Source organism: Vanessa tameamea, chromosome 13 (assembly GCF_037043105.1).
Source record: "Vanessa tameamea isolate UH-Manoa-2023 chromosome 13, ilVanTame1 primary haplotype, whole genome shotgun sequence".
Classification (NCBI taxonomy): Eukaryota; Metazoa; Arthropoda; class Insecta; order Lepidoptera; family Nymphalidae; genus Vanessa; species Vanessa tameamea.
In genome coordinates, this window is record NC_087321.1 from 11,507,953 (window position 1) to 11,529,781 (window position 21,829).

At 33.3% G+C, this 21,829-nt stretch overlaps 3 protein-coding genes across 4 annotated transcripts in view; 2 read left to right on the forward strand and 1 right to left on the reverse strand.

Moving 5' to 3' along the window:
• The first annotated feature begins 134 nt into the window (after positions 1 to 134).
• Positions 135 to 969, forward strand: Rrp40 (Ribosomal RNA processing 40). Its single transcript, XM_026632388.2, has one exon. It carries the CDS (start codon positions 219 to 221, stop codon positions 927 to 929), a length of 711 nt encoding a protein of 236 aa, XP_026488173.1. The 5' UTR covers positions 135 to 218; the 3' UTR covers positions 930 to 969.
• Positions 970 to 3,937: 2,968 nt separating this feature from the next.
• Positions 3,938 to 18,385, reverse strand: LOC113394914 (kinase suppressor of Ras 2). Of its 2 annotated transcripts, none has more exons than XM_064216596.1 (18): positions 18,059 to 18,385; positions 16,378 to 16,515; positions 15,851 to 15,989; positions 15,493 to 15,609; positions 14,834 to 14,963; positions 14,176 to 14,278; positions 13,781 to 13,950; positions 13,310 to 13,392; positions 12,888 to 12,985; positions 12,645 to 12,825; positions 11,930 to 12,034; positions 11,387 to 11,481; positions 9,003 to 9,179; positions 8,233 to 8,418; positions 7,854 to 7,987; positions 7,372 to 7,509; positions 6,598 to 6,727; positions 3,938 to 6,468 (listed from the first exon to the last, which is right to left on the reverse strand). In XM_064216596.1, exons 1-18 carry the CDS (start codon positions 18,221 to 18,223, stop codon positions 6,316 to 6,318), a joined length of 2,442 nt encoding a protein of 813 aa, XP_064072666.1. In that variant the 5' UTR covers positions 18,224 to 18,385; the 3' UTR covers positions 3,938 to 6,315. The 2 variants fall into 2 exon arrangements, with proteins under 2 accessions (XP_064072666.1, XP_026488170.1); XM_026632385.2 differs by having other exon boundaries at positions 12,888 to 13,066.
• A 99-nt stretch (positions 18,386 to 18,484) lies between these two features.
• Positions 18,485 to 21,829, forward strand: part of LOC113394920 (uncharacterized) — a 66,314-nt gene continuing 62,969 nt past the window's right edge. The window contains exons 1-2 of the mRNA XM_026632390.2: positions 18,485 to 18,728; positions 18,810 to 18,958. Coding sequence (XP_026488175.2) covers positions 18,680 to 18,728; positions 18,810 to 18,958 — 198 coding nt within the window. The 5' untranslated portion in view covers positions 18,485 to 18,679. The remainder of the gene's footprint in view (positions 18,729 to 18,809; positions 18,959 to 21,829) is intronic.

Genomic DNA, 21,829 nt, shown 5'->3' on the forward strand with positions numbered 1-21,829 from the left:
TAAAAACCTTTATTTAACTAAACTTACTAACTAAGGTTACTTTAAAATACTCTGTGGTGTAAAGTTGACTTGAAAATATGTCAAAAAATATGTAAATTGTGACATTGATATTTGATAGCGAGAAATGCTTTTGACACATGTTTTGAAAGAATAAAAACTCGTGAATTAAACGAATGTATTAATTAAATTTCACTTAAATTGAATATGCAGAATTGAAAATGAAGATATCAATAGGAGACGTTGTGTTACCGGGAGATTATTGTGAAGAGATTTCGCAAGTTGCCGAAAAATCAAAAGTAATCATTGGACCTGGCCTACGTAAAGAGGTAGACCGTGTTTACATTACTAAACCCGGTGTTTTAAAGAAACGAAATCCAGGTACTTTTTGGGTAGATAGTTATCAAAAGAGGTATGTCCCTTCCAGAGGCGAAAACGTAATAGGCGTCGTTGTTCAAAAAGCAGGAGATATATTCCGTGTAGAAATCGGTGGCAGCATAACCGCTGCCTTATCCTACTTATCTTTTGAGGGAGCAACGAAAAAAAATCGACCCGAGGTTCAAGTTGGAGATGTAGTATATGCAAAAATGTTGGTGGCTAGCAAAGATATGGAACCAGAGCTTGTATGTGTCGATTCACATGGAAAGAAAGGTAGATTGGGTGTTCTGTCTGATGGATTCGTATTTAAATGTTCATTGAATTTAATAAGGAAGATATTAAATCCCAACTGCCCACTCCTCGAGACTCTAAAGAATGAGTGGCCATTTGAAGTTGCTGCAGGCATGAATGGTAGAATTTGGATTAAGGCCAACTCGATGAGAGAAACAATAGCTGTTGGCAATGCTATTTTAGGAGCTGAATATTTGAATGATGAAGAAATCAGAAGCATGTGTAACAATATAGCTGCCATATTGGCCGGCCATGTGTCATAGACATTTTCATGTATTTTTAATAAAGATATTTCAGGTTTTATCTTTTCTATTTAACATATTTCATTTTTAATATTCTATATATACTTCAATGTAAATAATCAAATTATTTGTATAAACTATTGAACTCTAATTTTAAATAATTAAATATATTGGCAAAAAAAAACCGCCAGAAACAGTGATGAAGATTTATTTTGGCAAATGCAACTAACCTAATCAATAGAAATCTCAATACATATGTAACTACAACTGTTATCCAAATCCATCTGTACAATGGTACAACTGTTTATATTGGCTTTAGAAGTCTAATTATAAAAATGTTTTGTATAGTGCATGATATATTTCTATTTAAAATTCTATTTTAAACCTTAATTTTTCATGAAATTAATTTTCTAGGTGAAAACATATGAATAATAGAACAAAAAAATATTCTCATTTGATGATGAAAATACCAAGTCTTAAAACACTTTGAAATAACTAATTCAATACTTTTGATTTTAGTAAGCCAATAGAAAGAGTTGCCACCTTACTTCACGTCCAAATAAATATTAATTAAGATACAACTGATCAAGCCACACCACATTCGCACTATATACAAAATACTGTGGCAGTCACTACAGAACCTCATTTATAACTAACTTTAGAATTAATAGGAGTTTACTGACCAGAATAAATTTCGTCTATTATATTCAATAAAATTAAGTAAACAATAAAAATAACAAAGTGAGCTGAAAAGGCTGTTTAATATTATTAATTTACACAAATTCATGTCAAAATAGGTAATTTCATTTGAAACGATTAACATAATTGTTGCATTTAATTGAAACATTAACAAGACAATTTGAGAATAAAACCAGAAAGGCTATTCGGTAAGCATAAAATGAAATTCAATTTTGAGTTTTATTATGAATTGAAAGAAAAAGTTAAAACAATACAAGCAAGAATTATTTTTCAATATTTCCTTATGAAATCCAATATTGAATTTTGATTTTACTCTTACTGAATAACTTTAAAGATAGAACTTAAAATGTATGGTCTCTATATGTACATAAGATGAAGTTAGTAAAATGCGATTTTTATTATATATGAGTGGCACATAAAACCCTCGATGGATTTCCAGTTAAAATCAGTCTATAATGGACCTAACGACAAGCCTCTTTAGAAATTTACATAAATGGTAACACAGTGATACCCAACAGATACCAATAGTCCTAAGTTCCCTAAGAGCTCTTTAAATAATATAAATAAATTTAAGCATTAATTTTTAACTATTTATTAAGAAATAGCAACATTTTATTAAACCATAAACAAACTAAAAATAAACAAGCTCTGTCATAGGACCATGCATCTTAAGAAAATGTCACTATTTAAGAAATATTGAAAGAACTACTCAAAGGAATGTTCTTTTATTTACATATTTTTTATTACTACAATGTACATATATTACAACAGATATTTAAGTTATAACGGTCAGTCAATTTAGGTACTTCAAGGCATTATTTTTATGTAACATTTCAAAGCAAATTGCAAATAAAAAAATGACAAAATTAAATTTAATACAAATCTATTTCGATTGTCGTTACGTAATTTATTGAAAAGATAAAAAAATAACTATATTTTAAATTAAAATGTCATCTGTCTCATTGAAGGTTTATCAATTATTTTGTACACTATACAATTTTCTTAAGTCTCTTTGAAGGATTTTTGATTATTTTCGAAGAAATTATCACTAGGAATTTGGCGAATGTTAGTTTGTTTTTTTTTTTATTTACATTTTGATCAACAAACTTAATCTGCCTAAAAATTATGTTACTTTATATATATAAAAAAAATTCCTCTTTTATTTTTTATTTATTTATAGGCCAGTCAATAAAGCCCGTGAAGGTCAAGTAATTAGTATCATTATGATTTTTTGATATGTGGTTTGGGACGTTAAAATAATAACAAATTAAAATTTTCAACCCTCTGGGGTGAACGCTAGAGGGTTGAGAGGGTAAAAAGCATTTTTGTTTATAACTTTGTGAAAAAAAATTGTTAGATGGTTGAAAATTGGACAGAAGGTATAAATAATTATAAATTACCTTGTACTAAAATTTCAACCTTTTTTGGTTAGTGCAAAATTAGTTATTAACAAAAAAGAATGTTTTTTGTACCTTATTTATTTGAACAATTCTACTTGTAAAATTACCTTAGCGTTGTTAGAATGTGTGAAATGAGAATGTGTAATGTAAATTTAAATGCTTTTTTTTATGAATATAATAATAAATTTCTTCAAATGTTATTAATTATTGTAATTGTTTATTTAATTTTTTAATACTTTATTATTAAATAATAAAACAAGTAACATTTAGGGTGACACTTCAATTAATTACTAATTAACAACTTTCTATAAACATTTCAACCTGTTTAAACAAGTTTTTACCACTGTTCAAAAAACATTATTTTTTGTTAATCACTTTTTTTGCACTAAAAAAAAGGTTGAAATTTTAACACAAGGTAAGTTATAATTATTTACACCTGTCCAATTTTCAACCATCTAACAATTTTTTTCACAAAGTTATAAGCAAAAACGCTTTTCACCGTCTCAACCCCCTAGCGTTCACCCCAGAGGGATGAAAATTTTAATTTTTTATTATTTTAACGTCCGAAACCACATATCAAAAAATCATAATGATACTAATTACTTGACCTTCACGGACTTTATTGACTGGCCTTTTATCTGAAATGGTGAAATTTAGATTTCTATAGTATAATGGGTGATAGTTTATATACGAGACAAAAAATCATTGAAAAATCACCTCGAGAAACGAAAAACCTTTTTAATAATAATAATTGATTATAAGAATAACCTTAACATTTTAATTATTATACAATACTGATGCAATTATTACAACTTCGCTGCAAAATAAATATAATTAACTGTGATAATTTTTAATACCTTTATAAATGTATTTTTTGTTTTAATTTTAATAGAATACAATTAAAAAAATGACTAATATTTACAAGTCTAGGTTAAAAGTCGATTCTGATACGCAGTCACTACATCAAAACCAGTAACACTATACAATATTTACAGTTTTTTTTTTTTTAATAAACAGTCAACTTTCACGTTTAAATACGAAAATATAATCTATCGTTAAATCAAGAGATCAATACTTCATGGCTACCTTCACACTTGAGCTTTAGGATATATTATTTTAAAGGCGCTTTGTTATAATAAGAAATATTTGGAAAAGTAAATAACAATATATGAAGATTATATACTTTTTTATCATATTATAGGACTGGCAGAGAAACATTTATTAATGCCATGTTCAACGGAGCCTTTAAGAATGTTCTAGTTTATCTTTTTCAAGTCTTTGAAGATGTCTTTCAAATATAAATTGTATGCCAAAGTAATGATAATTGTTATAATAATAAAAAGTAAATTATTATCATTAATAATAATAATATAAATATACATACAACAATATATATATACAAAGTTATTTTTATGCCGTTAATCTTATGGTCTATACTCGGTTCACCAAAATTAACTGTTTCAAATGTATTTTAAATAAAACATTAGTATATATATATTTTAAATATATAAACATTAAAACATATTACTGCCGTTAGTGCAAAGAGCCATTTGTAAAAATATGCAATTTACAGAAGAGCATAAAAAATTAATTAGTATTAGTTTTTTTGCAAAATTAAAATAAATATATTAGGACGTTTTCCAAGCAATACATTAATCTTATCCCATAAACGTATTACCATTTATTTTTCTTAGTGTACTAATAAGAATAACTTAATTTGGATTGCTTGAATCCTTACATGTTGGCATTAAACCTTTTAAATTCCCTCTAGATCATATTCCCCTTCAAATATAAAAATTGCAAAATGTTTTCTTAATTAAGGACACCTCAACATTATGTAACGGAACTATCTATAATCGTATAAATTTTAAGTCCATGAATGTTCAGGGTGTGCGTTCATATCATATTTATCAGATCATTGACTTATACATAATATATAGATTAGTAGTGCTAACATACATTTTTCTACTTCAAAATTACATGGAGGAAAAAATATAGTAACACTGATATTAGCATTAAATTCATTACTAAAAACGTAACGCGAGTCTTTCTGCAGTTTTAAAATGCACGAGACCATTTGCACTAACAGTAACAGTATAACAATTTGGTGATTTTAATGTTTTAAATATTCATAATATTGACGAACTCTATGGATATATAGTAGAATGTAAAGCTGCCAAGTGTAGACGTAGTTTTGTCTCTATATTCTACAGTAGTTTTAAAGCGGTTCTCTTTATTCATCACATGTATCGAATACCAAGTCTTCGACAAAGTATAAATATATACATCGGCATTAATACATCGCTTATCTGCAGACAAAAATATTTAGTAATATTATCGTTTAATTATTTCAATTCACTAATTTAACTAGGATTTATAAAATCATCAAATTTTAATTACGAATGCGAGTGTTACCACGAGTTACCATGATCATGGCAACACTGATTGTCCTTCGATATATAACCATAATTAATAAGAATTTAAAAAACTAGTTCATCAAATTACACGTTTGCTTTAGTCTATATAAGGCAGTTGTTTTGATATTAATCGGTGCGATAATTATATAGTTAAAATTACTTTCATCAAGTGACATTTCATTTTTCATCGATCACGACATCATTTGAATGATTCGTTCTGCCTTATGAGATTTTTTATCACCAGATATTGTAAACAACAGAGTATTCCGATTTTTAAAAATTATAAAACAGATAACATATAATTTACAGTAGAAAGATCGTAATATAAACTATAATTTAGAATTGCATCAATCCAAACTTTTATTAAATTAAATAAACCATATGTTATTGACCGCATTTTAAATCTCGACTCAATTAGAACTGTCGTTTACTTACTTGAGCCCCTGCTGTTAAGAAATACTTTGTTTTATTATATTACAAATTGATTTAGTGACTTATTTATATGAAATTCGATCGAGACGGTTTTTTGTTGTTAGAATGAGATAACAATATCGGACTTTATGCTCTTTCGTAATATAATTCATAGTATCGATAATATTGGACTTATAATGATATTGTATAATGCACATTGCAATATTTTATGGATAGATGTATGAGGTATTAATTTTAAAACGCTTTAGTAAGAAAAATAATCACAAAACTCCGCAAATTAGTCGACTCGGAGTATTGGAGAGCGTGTGGCTTCTCTTGTAGGTGCGAACTCGTTATGTCATCGGTGTCTCGTAACAAAATATGAACGAGACGGATGAATCATGTGTGAGCGAGAAGGCGCTATTTAAGAGGCAACAGATCATTTTAAGGCCGCACGCACAGTGCGCCGACTAGCCTTTCTCAGAATACTGAGTCCGCAGAGCGAGACAAGTGTACAGGGTGCGAGGGAGAGCGCGCCAGTCGCTTTCGGGGGAGCTTTTCTAGCGTTGACAGTAAGTGCGGAAAGTCTGGCCGCTCGGTAGATCGGTAGGACCAGCACAGCATTAGAATGTCCTGAAACAATATACATTATTAGATCAACTGTAAAGCTTTTAGCATTAAATTTCAATTTTGTCTGATCATGTGAATATTCATTTGATTCAATGATATTCACAAGTATGTAGACACAGATAAAAATATTACCTTAATGTCTCTGGACGCTTGCATATTAGCTAGCGATTGCTTCACGCCCTTGCCGACCTGCCAGATGATGGCCTCCGGTGGTTGTCCCTTGAACGGGTACTCCCCGCAGAGCAACTCGTACCATACGGTTCTAATAATTAATACAAAATAAATAAGTTACGAAATTTTATTTATAATCTTGGAGCTCGAGACGCCCTTGGGGATGTTTTACAAAAGTGGGTATACTTACAGTTGCTTCACAATATATTTACAACAAAATTACGTTTATTCACAATAATATAGATCTTTTTAAAAGAAACGGTGACAATCATTGTATAGACACGAGGAAGGGTTGTAACACCTAGTTTCTGACTTCGTAAAATTAAGACATATTTCTTGAAACACGGTATTGGTTTTATAATAAGACTCCACAGATATTTTTAACTTGGCCTGTTAAAAAAAATTAAAGCTCATGCCAAAAAACATTTTTAAATTAGTTATAAAATGATGGAAAAAAGTAACTACTGAGTTTCTTGCCGGTTTTTCTCGGTAGAATCTACTCTCCGAACAGGTTATCCTATTTGAATTGAGAATATTTTGAATTTTTATAAACGTAACTATCACTGTAAATGACAAATCTATTTAAAACACCGCACAGGGGGCGCGATCTAAGTTGACCGGGTTGAAATTATCAAAAGTATCAGGGAACAAATACGTCCTCCCCGTGTAGGTGCGATACCGATCTGCAATCATGCAAGCAGTCCCGTACGAATAGGTAGGAGGCGGAGGCCGTACCCGAAGGCGTAGACGTCGGTGGTCTTGGAGAAGGGCAGGTGCAGCGAGGCGTGCGGGCGCAGCGCGCGCACCAGCTCGGGCGCGAGGTAGCACAGCCAGCCCGGCGGGATGCCCAGGCTGTCGCCGCGCGCGCTGCGTCTGCGGGCGGAGAAGACGCAGAGTTCATTTAAGCTTTAGCTATTTATTTAAGTAACTATATAGTAATGTATATAAAAGTAGCAGTAAGGCTTAGAACCCCGCGGTAGTGCAGCAAGCATTTTTTCCTTTGCCCCAACTCTTTCCAGCGGTTTGATTTGCCGACCCCGCTTATGTTACCACAAGAATAGAGAGTGCACTTGTGTTGTGGGCGCGTACTGGTGCACTATGATTTGCCTTGCACGTTTAAGTCAAGTCAAGTCATATGTAGTCGAAATCCTTAAAATAAAATAAAGAGTTTGATTATTAGTACCTGCTATTGTAAGTATATTTCAAATCTAGCTTACTTGTTGCCAAAGCATAATTTGGTGACACTGAAGAGTCCAAAGTCGGTGATGACCACTTTCCCATTTTCTAGAAATATATTCTTCGTCTTCAGGTCCTTGTGAATGATGCCTCTAGCATGGAGATACCCCATGCCCTGGAAAAAGACGTATGATAAAAATAGTAAATTAGCAACCTGTACTTAATATCCTAAGGCAGGACAAAGGATCACCCCTCTAAAGAGGGTTTGGAATTTTATCACAGAGCAGATAAAACGTTTACTGAAATATAAGGAAAAAAAGACTTATTGGAAGACTTCCATTTGAAGAGGAGATTCAAGTGGAAGTAGTACTCTCAAATAAATCTAACCCTGGAGGGTATGACAATAATGGTAAAGTTTACCTGTGAGATTTGCTGCGCTACAATAACGCTTTTATTGGCGGTGAACTTGTCCTTCCGCAGGTGGATGTGCGTGTACAGCGTCATGCCCTTGCAGAGTGACGTCACGATCGCCAGTCGCGGCGGCTTCATACAAGCGCCCATGAACAACACTAAATTCTCATGACGAGTTTTACGGAACGTTGCCACCTGCAATATTACATAAAATCTGTTATAATATATTTTTGTACTGCATAATTTTTAAAGCTTTTTTTTTACAGTATTGTGAACTATTTATATTTGATACGGGAAATTTCCTAGATAATGTATGCGGTGAGTTTTTCTACTGGGAAAATTTAATCTTTTTTTATGAAAACGAAAATTTGTATGTCAATATTCTTGTATAAGAAAGACCTAACGGTGGCAAAGACCGCTGTAGTGTATCTATTACGGTTTAATGTTTATATTTCGTATACTGTATTAGTAAAAACACACAAACAAACCACTTATAATACAACATCTTAAAAGATCTTACACATTGTATTTATTTATATTTTTAGATATCAACTAGAAATAAGTCATATTATCGCATGCAAAAGAATCTGTCTGAGCATATTAATTTCGATATATTATACAAAAGTAATGACAAAAAGTTACAATTAAAAAATACCACAATTCATTACATCAATACAATTTGAAATTCCAGAGTCGGTTTAAAAAACATGGCGAGTCAAGTTTGAGATTTATTTATTCAAGATGTCATTAAAACTCGTGATCCTAACACGCTCCCCCACCTCGTGCTTGAAGGTGTCGAGGGGCACGGAGTGGTCGCTGAGCGCGTTGACGTGCAGCAGCTTGACGGCCACCGCGCCGTGCCAGCTGCCGCGGTACACGGTGCCGAACCGACCCGTGCCGATCTTCTCGAACAGCTTCAGCTCGTCGTACGGGATGTCCCACTCCTTCATCGTCAGCTGTGGACATTGTACATGAGGCATTACCGATTGAAGAGTATCATTATTTACTATAACAGACGACCAGTAGTCCGCCGAAGATATGGCTGAGTTATGGTCATACCCGACCTGACACTGAAACATTTGAAAATACTTTTATATAAGCTACTTGTTATTCCTTACACCGTCAACGTGTCACCCATTTATGTAAACTTAGATACGTCACAGTTGCCTGTAAATACACTAGCTCAATCAACGTAAATATAATCTTTAGCGATAGAAAGATGATTATGGCACTAAAATACCAACTTCTTCGAATATTCGACGATGATGTAAAAACGTCGACATATTATAAAATAGTCAATCACTGTCAAATAAAAACAAAACGCAAAATTTCTATATAAAAAATAGCACTGTTAAACCTATTTCAACATATCACTTAAATATTCATCTTGAATTTTTACAAAAAGCTTGTTCGTCGATGAACAACGGAACGCACGAATGCTCAATCTGTGAATGCAGTTATCGGTGAACGAGAGGTCGACGGATGTACTGCTGACGATAAGCTCTGCATCGACAAATCTGTCACTGAGGAATGTTGCACACTTATACAGCTAGCTATACACATATATTAAGTATGGGAGTAATCCCGCAGTCATTTGATACAAGCTTGTTAAGATAAACAAACGATGTATAATGTATCTACTTACTATTCAAAGTTATGTTTTTATTTTATATGGTGCAAGTCCAAATATTTTTTAATATTGGTGGAATATACATACCGTTCTATAACTAAAACTAAGTGATTATACGTTATTACAGTAGGCTTTGTTTTTAATCGTGATCGTCGAACTTCTTCGAAAGTCGAACAATGAATAAAGATTTTTACAACAAAAATAAATATTATAAATATTTGTAACTGAGTAAGTAGGAACTAAAAAGTTATACGCGAACATATTATATACTAAATATATACAGATATTTGATAAAAAAAGTAAGTTAATCATTTATTTTTTAACATTATAATTTAAATACTAAGATACAATTTTAAATTATATAATTATTACCTAAAATTAGGGTGGCATAGTTATGTGACGAATAATATTAAAATAAGTTTAAAGCTGGACATAAAGAGACACTGTTTTGTCATAAGTACACATGTGGCTGAAGACTCGAGTGTCGAGAGATGTCATAAATAAACCCTTATCTAAGGAACTGTTAATAATAGCTCGCTGAAATGAACCAAAGCTTTCATCTCATTTAAAACACTACAAAGTTTTAATGAAAACAATGATTTATATAAATATTTTTTCGATAGTTGTTCGATTGATTAATATAATTAAAGATATATGAAAATATGACACAGATCTGGAATGTTATGGACCTCCGTATTAGGTTATCTCCGTATTATCCTCCTAATTGTATTTTAAAGCTATTCGTTTTTTTTTTGTTTTTATACCTAATATTATATAATAGCCTACAGAAAAAATCAAATTAATATCTTGTATTTTCTTTCTTTTAAAAGTTCTAAATAATCTAATATCCGAAATCCAAACCATCCGATTCTGAAACGACATATCCATAACATCCTGGTACATATGTACCATATGATATGTAGTTATGTTGCACTTAAATTCAACTTTAATTTTTATATTACACCCAAACAAATATTCTTCATAAACAATAATAAATAAGGCGTCCATCGTTTTAGCTCCATTAATTTAGGATCAATATATTAAAATTCCACAAAAATGGTTTAACAATTTCACTTGCCTGACTTTAATCTTGGGAATAAACTTATATTCTCGATCCTATTGCTAGATGCGCTTAAACCTACACCTAGAAAGATTCACTGTAGATTTATATGAAGCCGATCAAATAAATGGGCCGCATGATGATAAGTGGTTACCACCGACCATAGACATATTAACCATTTCTTAGATCGTCAATGTGCCACCAACCTTAGGATCTCAGATGTCATGTCCCCAGTGTCTGTAAATACACTGGCTCACTCTCGCTTCAAACCGGAATACAACAATACTATGTATTACTGTTTGGTAGTAGAATATCTTATGTGTAGGTACCACCCACCTATACAGACGGGCTTCAACAAAGCCTCACTACCAAGGAAAGGCTCTCATCTACTCTGACTGAAGCCACACGGCAAAATGAAGTAGCGGTGGGAGCTCCAGAACCATAAGGGTTAAGGCGACAGGCAAAGCACTCACGCTGTTCTGCCGCGGCCAGCGCGCGTCGTGCGCGGAGTCGTGCCGCCCGCTGTCGGTGGAGCCCGACCCGCTCAGCGACACGCGACCCGAGCCCTCTGCGGAACACTCTTTCATTCAAATCAAAGCTACCCAAGTACCTTGACCGAATAGCTGATTCGTCACCATAACATTAATTATTTAAGGTATATTTCTATGTAATGAATAAAGTGACCATAGGTCCCGGGTTTGTATGGGACAGGCCTACTATAAAGCTCAGTGTAAACCTCTTTTCCAAAACCTCTAAATTTTTAGCGCTAAATGGGGCCCTTCGAGGTGCTTCAAACGATAAATTTATTTAATTTTGGTGATATGAGATACTCACCCAAAGATAACCTGCATGGAGCCATACCATCGGTCAAGACAATGTATTTTCACAATAAATATGACAATTTTTATGACTACTTTCCACCATAAAATGTTCTAAGTTGTGCATTTGTTTTATCGTAACGTTTTATTGACTCTGTGGAAAATATTATATTTGAATAATGTGCGTAGGCGTTGTACCGCTTTTGATGCTGGAGGTGAGCTCTTCTTTGTGGTCGGCCATAGACCGCGCAGGCGACTGAACATGGGACGAGTGGTTCGGACTGGACACTGGCGGTTTCACTTCTATAAACCAAACATATTTTTATAAGTAAAACATGCTGACTTTTTAGACAGATTTTATACATTATTAATGAATTTATAGGACAATTGTTATGTTTAGTATATAAATGAATCGAATGAGGTATGAAGTTCTCCTCCAAGACTCCAGTTAAATGCATTTAACTGGAGTCAACATTTGTTTAAATTCATATTCTATTTAAAAAGTTCATAATTAATTATTAAGGGAACAATTGAATCGGTTTATTTATTAACGACTTTTTTTAATCCTTGTTTGTATTTATCGTGAGTTTCGTGCACAAAAATATTTTCTGATTATACCACTAAAAAGCTAGTTAAAAGGGAAATATTGTATCAACTATTCTCAGTACATACTAAATATACTGAGTATAGTTGATACAATAATCTTGTGCGAACTAGTCACATTTATAACCGAATATAACAATTACTATTTCACTTGTTAAAGCTTATTGTTCGATCACTTAGCAAAGACTGATCATCAAATTGGTTGTGCCGCCTCGCCTGGTTTTATTGATAGTCGGCAAGCGTTAACTGGTAGTAGTGATTAAAACCAAACATAATATATTTGTGATTTTGTGCCAAAAGATGTCGTCACCCGGGAAGTGGAACTGCTGCTTGGCGGCGTGCTGGTGCTGCTGGTGGTGCGGGTGGTGCGCGTGGTGCGCGTTGTGCGGGGCGTGCGCGTGCGGCTGCGGCGTGGCGGGCGCGGCCAGCGCGGGCGACGACGGCGTGGAGCTGTTGCACGACGACGTGTTGGACGACGAGTCGGGCCCGGCCTGCAACACAGGGGCGTGAGGCGGGGCCGGGGCGGGGCGGCGGGCGGCGGCGCGGTACGTACGGCGTGGTGCGGCGCGGGCGGCGGGCGGCGGCGGTGCGGCGTGAGCGACGGCAGCAGCGCGGCGCGCGCGGCGCCGGCCGCCGGCAGGTACAGGCCGCCTGCGCACGCGCGACCACGCGTCATTAGAGCGACTATACTCGACCCGCGGGACGCGGGGATTTTTTTTTGCGCCCCTCTGACTAGTTTTTAAAACAGAGGTCGTCAAATATCAGAGGAACGCTCGAATAACGACATAACAGATATGAAAACGAAAAAAGATATGAAACTGGAGGATTCCAATTTACTGATTACTGAGAAAATTTTCATAACAAACGATATAAGACTGAAATATTTGTGTGTGACTAAATATAGTCAAATTATAGATAATCAATTTATGTACTGTTTTAAATAAGAATAACCATAGGCTATGATTTGAGCATTACCATCTTTATGAAATTTTTCTTTGAAGGCCGTGACAAATTCTGGGGGCAATCCGCACGATGGAGGAACTTTACTTTCACAATCTCTGCGAAAAAATAAAATTTACATTTATTATTAGGATTAGTGTTACAATTTACATTTTAGATTTTGGGTGGCGTAAGTCAGTGAATATGATGGAAAGCTTAATAACAATAATAATCATCAAAATAGTCCCCGTGTGTGTCTATGTATATCATATTCCATTAGCTGGAGGAGTAAAGTAAACTAATTTGAGATTTACACATTAATTAACATATTATTATTCAGATATTTCTTTACAATAAATTTGTATTTATAATACTACACCATTCCACGGATTATTTATATTTCGAATAATAATGTCATGTCAATTCCAGGTTAATCTTGTTTATTTATCTTAACTTCTCTAGTCTTTGGAATCGACTATAGATTACATAAGGAGAGAGTGATCTCACCGGTGGCACTTGAACTTGCACTCCTTGCACTTGAGTCCAGATCCGAAGAGCATCTGCTTGTCGCAATAGTCGCAGGTGGCGATCATGTTGAAGGTCTTGGTGAAGCGGTGCGCGATGTCGTGCGCCATGCAGCCGCTCACCGTCGGCGTGCGCGGCGAGCACGACGTGGCCTGCGGGACGCACACGGTACACACACGTCACGACATTTCAGGAATTTCTTTTTTTTATTTCTTACATACTTCTTTTACGAATTATTACATTTTATTATTTTAAAAATACTCTTCAATTAATACAATACTCCTGTTGATTGGCTCTTTTGACAACATCATGGCGTTGCTTGCGGCGTTCATATGACAATAACAGAGATGAATTTCAGACGGACAGAGCGAGCTTACGTTCGTATTATAGTATCCGTGCGGGGGATCGGGGTCGGGGTCGCGCGGGGAGGCGGGCGGACTGCCTTCCATCGTGCCAACTGCGGACGACTGGCTGTTGTCACTGAAACACGCATATTAGGTTTTTTTTTTAAACTAATAGGATATTTCGTAAAGCATATTTTTCTATAACTTTAACAAATATATCATGATTAATTTTTAATTGTCATGCAATTCCTCTATACAGGGTTATTGGTAATTCGACGTATTCTCGTTAGGAATTAATAGGGGTGACTATTTGCAATAATTTTAACCCCTATATGCATAATGCAAAAGTGAACCATTTTTGAGTTATCGCGTTTTTTACATTTTTTCAAAATAAGTCAAAAATGCAACTTCAAAAATTTATTAAAAAAAAACGTATCAATTAAAATCTATTTTTTATTCTGATTTATAAAAACGATTAAACACTGGATATTTTTCAATATTTAAATAATAATTATCGGTCCAAATTTAAAAATGCGAGACGGAAAACCAATGTAAAAATTTTTTACATATTTACTTAACTTACTTACTTTTCACAGGGAAGGTTTTGTATCACATCCAATTTGTTCTCTCACTCATCATAGCACATGACAATTGATGTATTTAAACAGGCAGGACAGAAATTAAAACTAACCTAAGATCTGATGTATCTGGCTTGACAGAGAGCTGTGACTCGTGCGACCGGGACTTGGTGAGAGCAGCTGGGGCGGGCAGGTGGACATTCTGCTTACGTTTGTTTATAGGTGTTGTTGGAGATTTTCCTCCTGCAAATTTACAAATATTAAATAAAATATTGCTATTGATATCTTCTGATACAACTGTATGTATAACATCTCAATGACATATTGCAAGAATTTGTAGAATAAGTTTTTTATAATAGCAACAAATATTAATAATACGATAGATTGCCAATGCGCCACCAACCCTGGGAACTAAGATGTTTTAACTCATCCTAAAAACTAGAACACAAGTAACTAAGTGTCGTTTAGCGGAAGATTAAGTGATACATGAATGGTACCTACCCACATACGGTTTTATTACAAATGTCACCAGTAAAATTGTAAATTAGTCTAGTATACTTAACAAAATAGGCAATACAATAACAGTAACTTGTGTATTTAGGTTATAGATCCTCGTCAGCCTCAGATAGATCTTATCATTTTCAAGGTTGCTATTTTCCTGACATTTTTTTACCACTGGATGTATAACTTCTCTGAATGTGTCCAAAACAATTATAACCTCTACTATTGATCAGCTTTAACTATTAATAAAAATCTAGGTTTGAAATATAACCTTTTTTATGGTTGGAATTACGTTCGTCCCTCGCGCGAGGCGAGCCACGTCCGTGTCGCTCCCACGAGTCCCAGTACAGCGGCAGCTCCACAGCCCCATCTCCACGAGCTAAAGCCTCTAAAATAACATGAATAACATTATATGTAACAGGAAAACTTCCCAAATATTTACAATTGGTATATCACCCGAAATTATCCATTATTTTAGAGAATATAATAAATAAGATTACATGATTGCATATAATTATCTAACAGTTGTTATACTTTTAATTTAAATACACAAATTTCAAGTATTTTATGAGAACATCAGTCTTTAGTTAATTTTCCAGGCCAGAAAATGGAATAGAAAATGTAGACACCTGTGTAACTTCTTAGCCTCTGCATTGCTCTGCACAGTCGTCGCACCTCCTCATCGCGTGCTCCGCACAGCATCGCACGCAGTTCATGTTCCGTTCTTTCGCGCAGGGTTTCCAGTGATGACACTCGGGATAATACAGCCTAGAGATCATACAAAATTATCTTATTTAAATATTTTTTTTATTAAATCATAACTGATCTATCTTGTCCACAGACTATAAGCAATTAAAAGCATCTTCAATCTTGCTATTGTAAATTAAATAAGAAAGTCTAAGTCCTAAGTTGTAGTGCAGCTGGAATTTTACATAGAAATAGATTATGTCATGGTACATGGTATAGGGTATTTATTTGTTATATAATAACAAAGTATATATAAAACCTTCATTTACAACTAGTAAAGTTTACATATTAGCTAGATTACTATAAAACTTAGTATTTCTTAATTAAAATAGACCATGTTTTCTCAATGACAAGCTTGATCTTTTGATATTAAATGATTGAAGTAAAATATTGACATTTTAGAATTTACCTCTATAGCATCAATACTGAGCCCCACAACGCGCAGCCACTGCCTCAGACTAGGGACATGTCCTAGTTCTCTCTGAATTTCTTCCACAAACTGAGCTTTTATTACAAGTTGTCTCGAAAAATGCTTTACAAGTTTACCCTGAAATATAATAAAAATAAATAAATATAGACATTCAATAAATATTAATATACTGTTGTATGTTGTTTAAGTAATGTTTGTAAAGGTAATCAAGACATGTTAAATAATTTTAAAAACAAAAGTAAATAAACTTTAATATACATTTTAGTCAATATGATTATGTACCTATTAAGCATGATTAAAAAAAATAACAATAATAGATTGTGTCACTGTTTTCATTAACATATAAATACCATTAAACTGATATATAAATGTAAACAAAACTTGTATCCAAACAAATAAATTGATTTCAGAGTTAAATGACTTTTAAGATGTAAAATACAGATTTATTTGTAAACATTCAGTTTATGATTGCCAGTAAGGCCAAGAATTGAATTGAATTTATTTTTATAAACATAATTGAATCATATCACCTATATGAATACTGATTTTTGTAGAATTCTAGAGTATTATGTTTACAACATTTAATACATTCAACATTTGTTTGATATTGAAGTCCAGACTGGTATTACAAAAACAAACAAAAGCTGTCATAGGACAATCCAACTTTTATGCAAGTTAAGTTTTAGTTATTTTAAAGACCTGCAGTGTTGTCTCTTAACTAAAATATTAAACAATATATTCAAAAATTGTTATGTTATTTTAAATTATCATAATATTTTGAAACTTCTAAACAGTTCCCGAATAAAAGGCACCTATCAGTTCTTAAATTAAATAGATTCAAATTAGTTTTTAAAAAACTCATTATATTATACTATGATTTAAATCATAATTCATTATTTATTCACTTTTTTAAGGATTAAAAACCTGTAACATAAATTTGGAATTTAACAAATTTTTTTATAGTTATTCTTTAGAAATTTTAATATAAAAACCATAACTGTTAAAACTGATTTAGTTCTGTATTCTCATCACTCTGGCCATCTAAATGCACTACCATATATGATCCAGGACAGTATTGTTAAATCTTCTATAGAATTAATTATTTATATATGCATTCCAATTGAATTGAAAAATCTATTGTTTCCTTTTAAACTAATGACTCTCATAAATAATAGAAATGTTCATCAGTATGACACAATCAAGAAATGTTTCCTATATTATAAGCATTTTAATTCTCCACTTCATAAACTTTCTAACAGTAAATTATGTTACATATGACAGCTTATTCATTTGAGTGTATCTTTAGACAATTTAGCTAACAAAATATTACAACGAATTGTTAGATATATAAATGGATGCATACATTTTGGATATTATAAGATTAGCTATTTTTTAAATACTATTTCCTTTTTAAATTTTGAATACGATGACTGCAGTATCATATTAGAAAACAATCGTTACAACATTCAATACAGTAAAATAGGGCAGTGTAGCTCAAGGTAACTGGATATGCGCGCGTTCACACTTTCTACAACGGCAATGAACTAATCACACCGATCCTTGAGCCCAGAGGCCTTGAAGTTCAGGCCTGACAAACTGTTCAAGGGCACATCTTGTTTCCATAACACGTAACGTAAAGCAATAACTACGTCTGTCCTACCTCCAGGGTCCGGATTTCCTGCTGCGTCAGCTCTGCGCTGGTTGAGCATTGTGTCCTCAACCCCTCGAGCCTGTCCGCTGAAACGTCGATCATCGACTGAATCGTCTCTATCATCTGAATTGCATCACGGATTCTCTTTTTTTCGATCTCGTTCTCTGCATCCATTACAAATATCACAGCACTATACACGATCCACTAATCACTACTTATAAGTAAAAAACTCTTTATTCATTATAAAAAATGAATATGAATATACAAAACATTGCAGGTGTTGTATTGCCGATACAGCGGCCATGTCCGAAGAAAATCTATATTCTTGTCTATGGTGATCCAATGTTACGAGTATAGACAAGTCTTTGACAGCTGTTATCGCATTTTACGGTAGTTTTCAGGATTTTTAAAATGGCAACTGTGAACCGCGATTATGACATTTAAGTAGTCTATGACTTTTATCAATGGAGTGAAGACGTTTGTTGTGAGAGTTGTTTCCTATTATTTCGCCTTCCGTCGTTTTAATTCCGTGTAATGTAAATAAACTAGTTAGAAAAAAATCTTTTATACTTCACGACTAGGTAGTGATTGTGGATTTTTTTCTTAGAGTTTAGATGTAGAAATAGTAGGATGTTTCTCAAACGTATATTGGTGCCTCTGTTCTGCCTTGGAATAGAAGGTAAATAAATTTGAATTAAATTGATATTAAAGTTGACGGTGTTTCGTGTTTTTATAATTCTAATTTTTTTTTCTGCAATAGTTCTTCGGGTCCAAGGTGAAGAAGTGGAGATTCGGCAAGTAGCCGCAGACAAGGGAACGAACGTGACCATTCCTTGTGGCAGTCTGCTGAAACTGCCAACTAACGTCCAGTGGGTTTACAGAGGAAACCGAACTCACCACGAAGTTTTGGTAAGTCATTCATAATTAACACTATGTGTTTATACACTAAAAATATTTCCTTTCTTACTATTCCATACTATTATTTTTTATCAAAGTAAGTAATCTAGGTAAGAACTCGACCAATCAAAGTTGTATAAAAAAAATATTTAGTCTCACCAGCTTTTAATCATTTTAATTGGACAACTTTTTATAACGACTCTAATTGGCTACTAAATGTGATGCAAAGGTTATTTTTATCGTTCACTTAAATCAGATATACAATAAATGATACTGTGTAAATAATTCGTAGAAGTATTTCTTTCGGATATAAAGAAACAAAAACTAAATGAAATAAAAATACGTCGCATTGAGAGGAAAAAAGTACATTGTTTTATATTTACCTTTTATTATTGAATGGATCAATGTCTACAATCCACTATAAATTACATTGTACGATTTAATATATTTTTTAATACAATAAAAAATATTATTTGCTCACATTACATACCTGGGGTATTGAAACGAAACACCTGTGAACTACATGAACACTACGTATATTAAAATGATATGATTTTGCACACAAATAGTAGGTAGATAACTAACGCAAAAAAAACCGAACGTAATTATCTTTATAATTATCGCCCGTTGTGAATTTTACCCATCAATTTATAATGTACATCACATATAATAAGTACCATACTTTATACAGATATACTTTATTACTAGATTTGTAAAATCACTTTGTACGTGTATTCCAAGCAAACTCATCTGGGCAGGTACCATTCATCAGATATTCTACGGAGTACCGCCAAGTACTCAGTATTGTTGTGTTCTAAACTACAGGCACAAGGAACATAACATCTTAGTTCCCAATGTTGGTAGCGCATTAGTAATGTATGAAATGATTAATATTTCTTACAGCAATATTGTCTATGGGTGACCACTTACCATCAGGCCATTTGCTCGTCCGCCTACCCGTATTATAAAAAAAATCCGTAAGATAATAATATCGATATAGTTTTTCGCGCCAAATAAATTTTACAACCACGGCGTAACAAAAACTGCGAACACTGGTGTTAAGATCAACACCCCAGAGTCCAATATAAATTTTCCATTTAGATTAAGACATTTAACGCTCGATTTAATCTAAACTGGGATTATGACACCTAAAGGATTAATCGGTTGTAAAGGAATTTGAAGTGTACAAAACTTATCGTTCACTATAAATGGTTATAAAATCGTGCTACAACTACGTATAGTTTAATTGACCGAGATAGTAACGTTTAATGATTGAATTTCCGAGAGCCATGTGTCTTCGGTCAGGATACAATCTAAGCTTTGTATTCTTTGTGTGAGGCGAGACTTACTCCTGCAAATTTCTCATTGTTAAACATGTCGCCCAACGCAATTCGAACTTCAGAACAAATATTTGAATGCTTCATATCATCATAATCATAACTGGACTAAATTTGTGTGTACATCGCCAAAAATAATTGAAACCTTTATGTAGGTTTTTTTTTTATGTAATAGATCCGCTTTGGAGGACCAAATAAACCACTTTATGGTAAGCGGTCAAGCTTATAGATTTTGATAAATAATAACCATTCCTTACATCACACCAATGCGCCAACAACCTTGGGAGATAAGATGCTATGTCCCTTGTGCCTATAGTTATACTGGCTCACTCACCCTTTCACCGGAACACAACAGTTGCTGTATTGCTGTAGAATATCTTGCACTAAATAAAATTGTATATATGTGTTGTAGACTTACTGTATTTCTGGAAGTATGTATTACGCTAGTGTTACTTAAGCAAGGCTTTATATAAGGTTCAATGCTTTGCCAAGTGCCTCTACACTCGGACCCTACCTTACAGCGGAAATGATAACAATCGCCGTTTGGAACGTAGGATCGATCGAACGAAACCAGCTTTGTTCAGCTGAATTAACATTGTCTCGATTTTAAAACGGGACCAATTTTTAAATTGCCATATATATGCTTAAAAGAAAAATGTACGAATTTATTAACATAAATATATTCTTAACGTTATGACTAATATAATATGTAGGTACAGTACTTACTAATAACTTTTATTTCGATTAACTTTTATACCTACAATATACTATTGCACTAAATAATCCTTGTATCGGTATGTTTGTATGACGTTTTATGTTATTAATTCTTGTTTAATTTCAAAGTATATTGAATTAACATTGCGAGCGCAATTTTTTAAAGGACGATACAGTGTACGGTAAATATAAAGACACATTATAATACAAATAACAATGACAAAGTGTTATGATCAAAGCCTTAGCATTTCTGTCTCTAGTGAAATTATTATATCCCGGCTTTTAATACACACCCGTTACGATGAAATATATACGACGACCTGTTCCACGTACCTTCGTCAAATATATTTTTTCCATAAATCCCTTTATTTATAATTCTTATGTTATACGCTACCTTTATGTTTTCATTACGATCGGTTTATTGTTTTAGTCATAATTATAGCAAACGAACTGACGGTGTTTTAACATTTATAATGATATACGTATGTAACATGTTACTTATTTCAAACGTTATTAAATAGTGAAAATAACTATTTTATATTTTTCAGTTCATTAATACTTTTCTTTAGAAACTATATTAACTCACATTTTTATGTATATTTTTATTGTTGGTATAGTCATAGTTGATGCGAAACAGACTCAACGACAATGCTACCGAAAGATTTTCATGGTCGGACACATCGCTCGTTGGTTACCAGACAATAATCATAATTTGGCTGGCTGATCGAAGAAATCCAGCGGATTACTTAGTCGTCGTTGTGACCATGTACTGCTCTCGCTGGAGTCTCTTTAACAGACCTTCAGACCAGTCAATGGAAGCAAACAATTCACA

Coding starts and splice junctions, on each gene's coding strand:
- Rrp40 (XM_026632388.2), top strand. CDS start 219: ATGAAGATATCAATAGGAGACGTTGTGTTACCGGGAGATTATTGTGAA.
- LOC113394914 (XM_026632385.2), bottom strand. CDS start 18,223: ATGGATGCAGAGAACGAGATCGAAAAAAAGAGAATCCGTGATGCAATT. Junction 7,988..8,232: donor TAGCGCAGCAAATCTCACAG/GTAAACTTTACC, acceptor GTCTTTTTCCAG/GGCATGGGGTATCTCCATGC. Junction 6,469..6,597: donor AAGCGTCCAGAGACATTAAG/GTAATATTTTTA, acceptor ATATTGTTTCAG/GACATTCTAATGCTGTGCTG.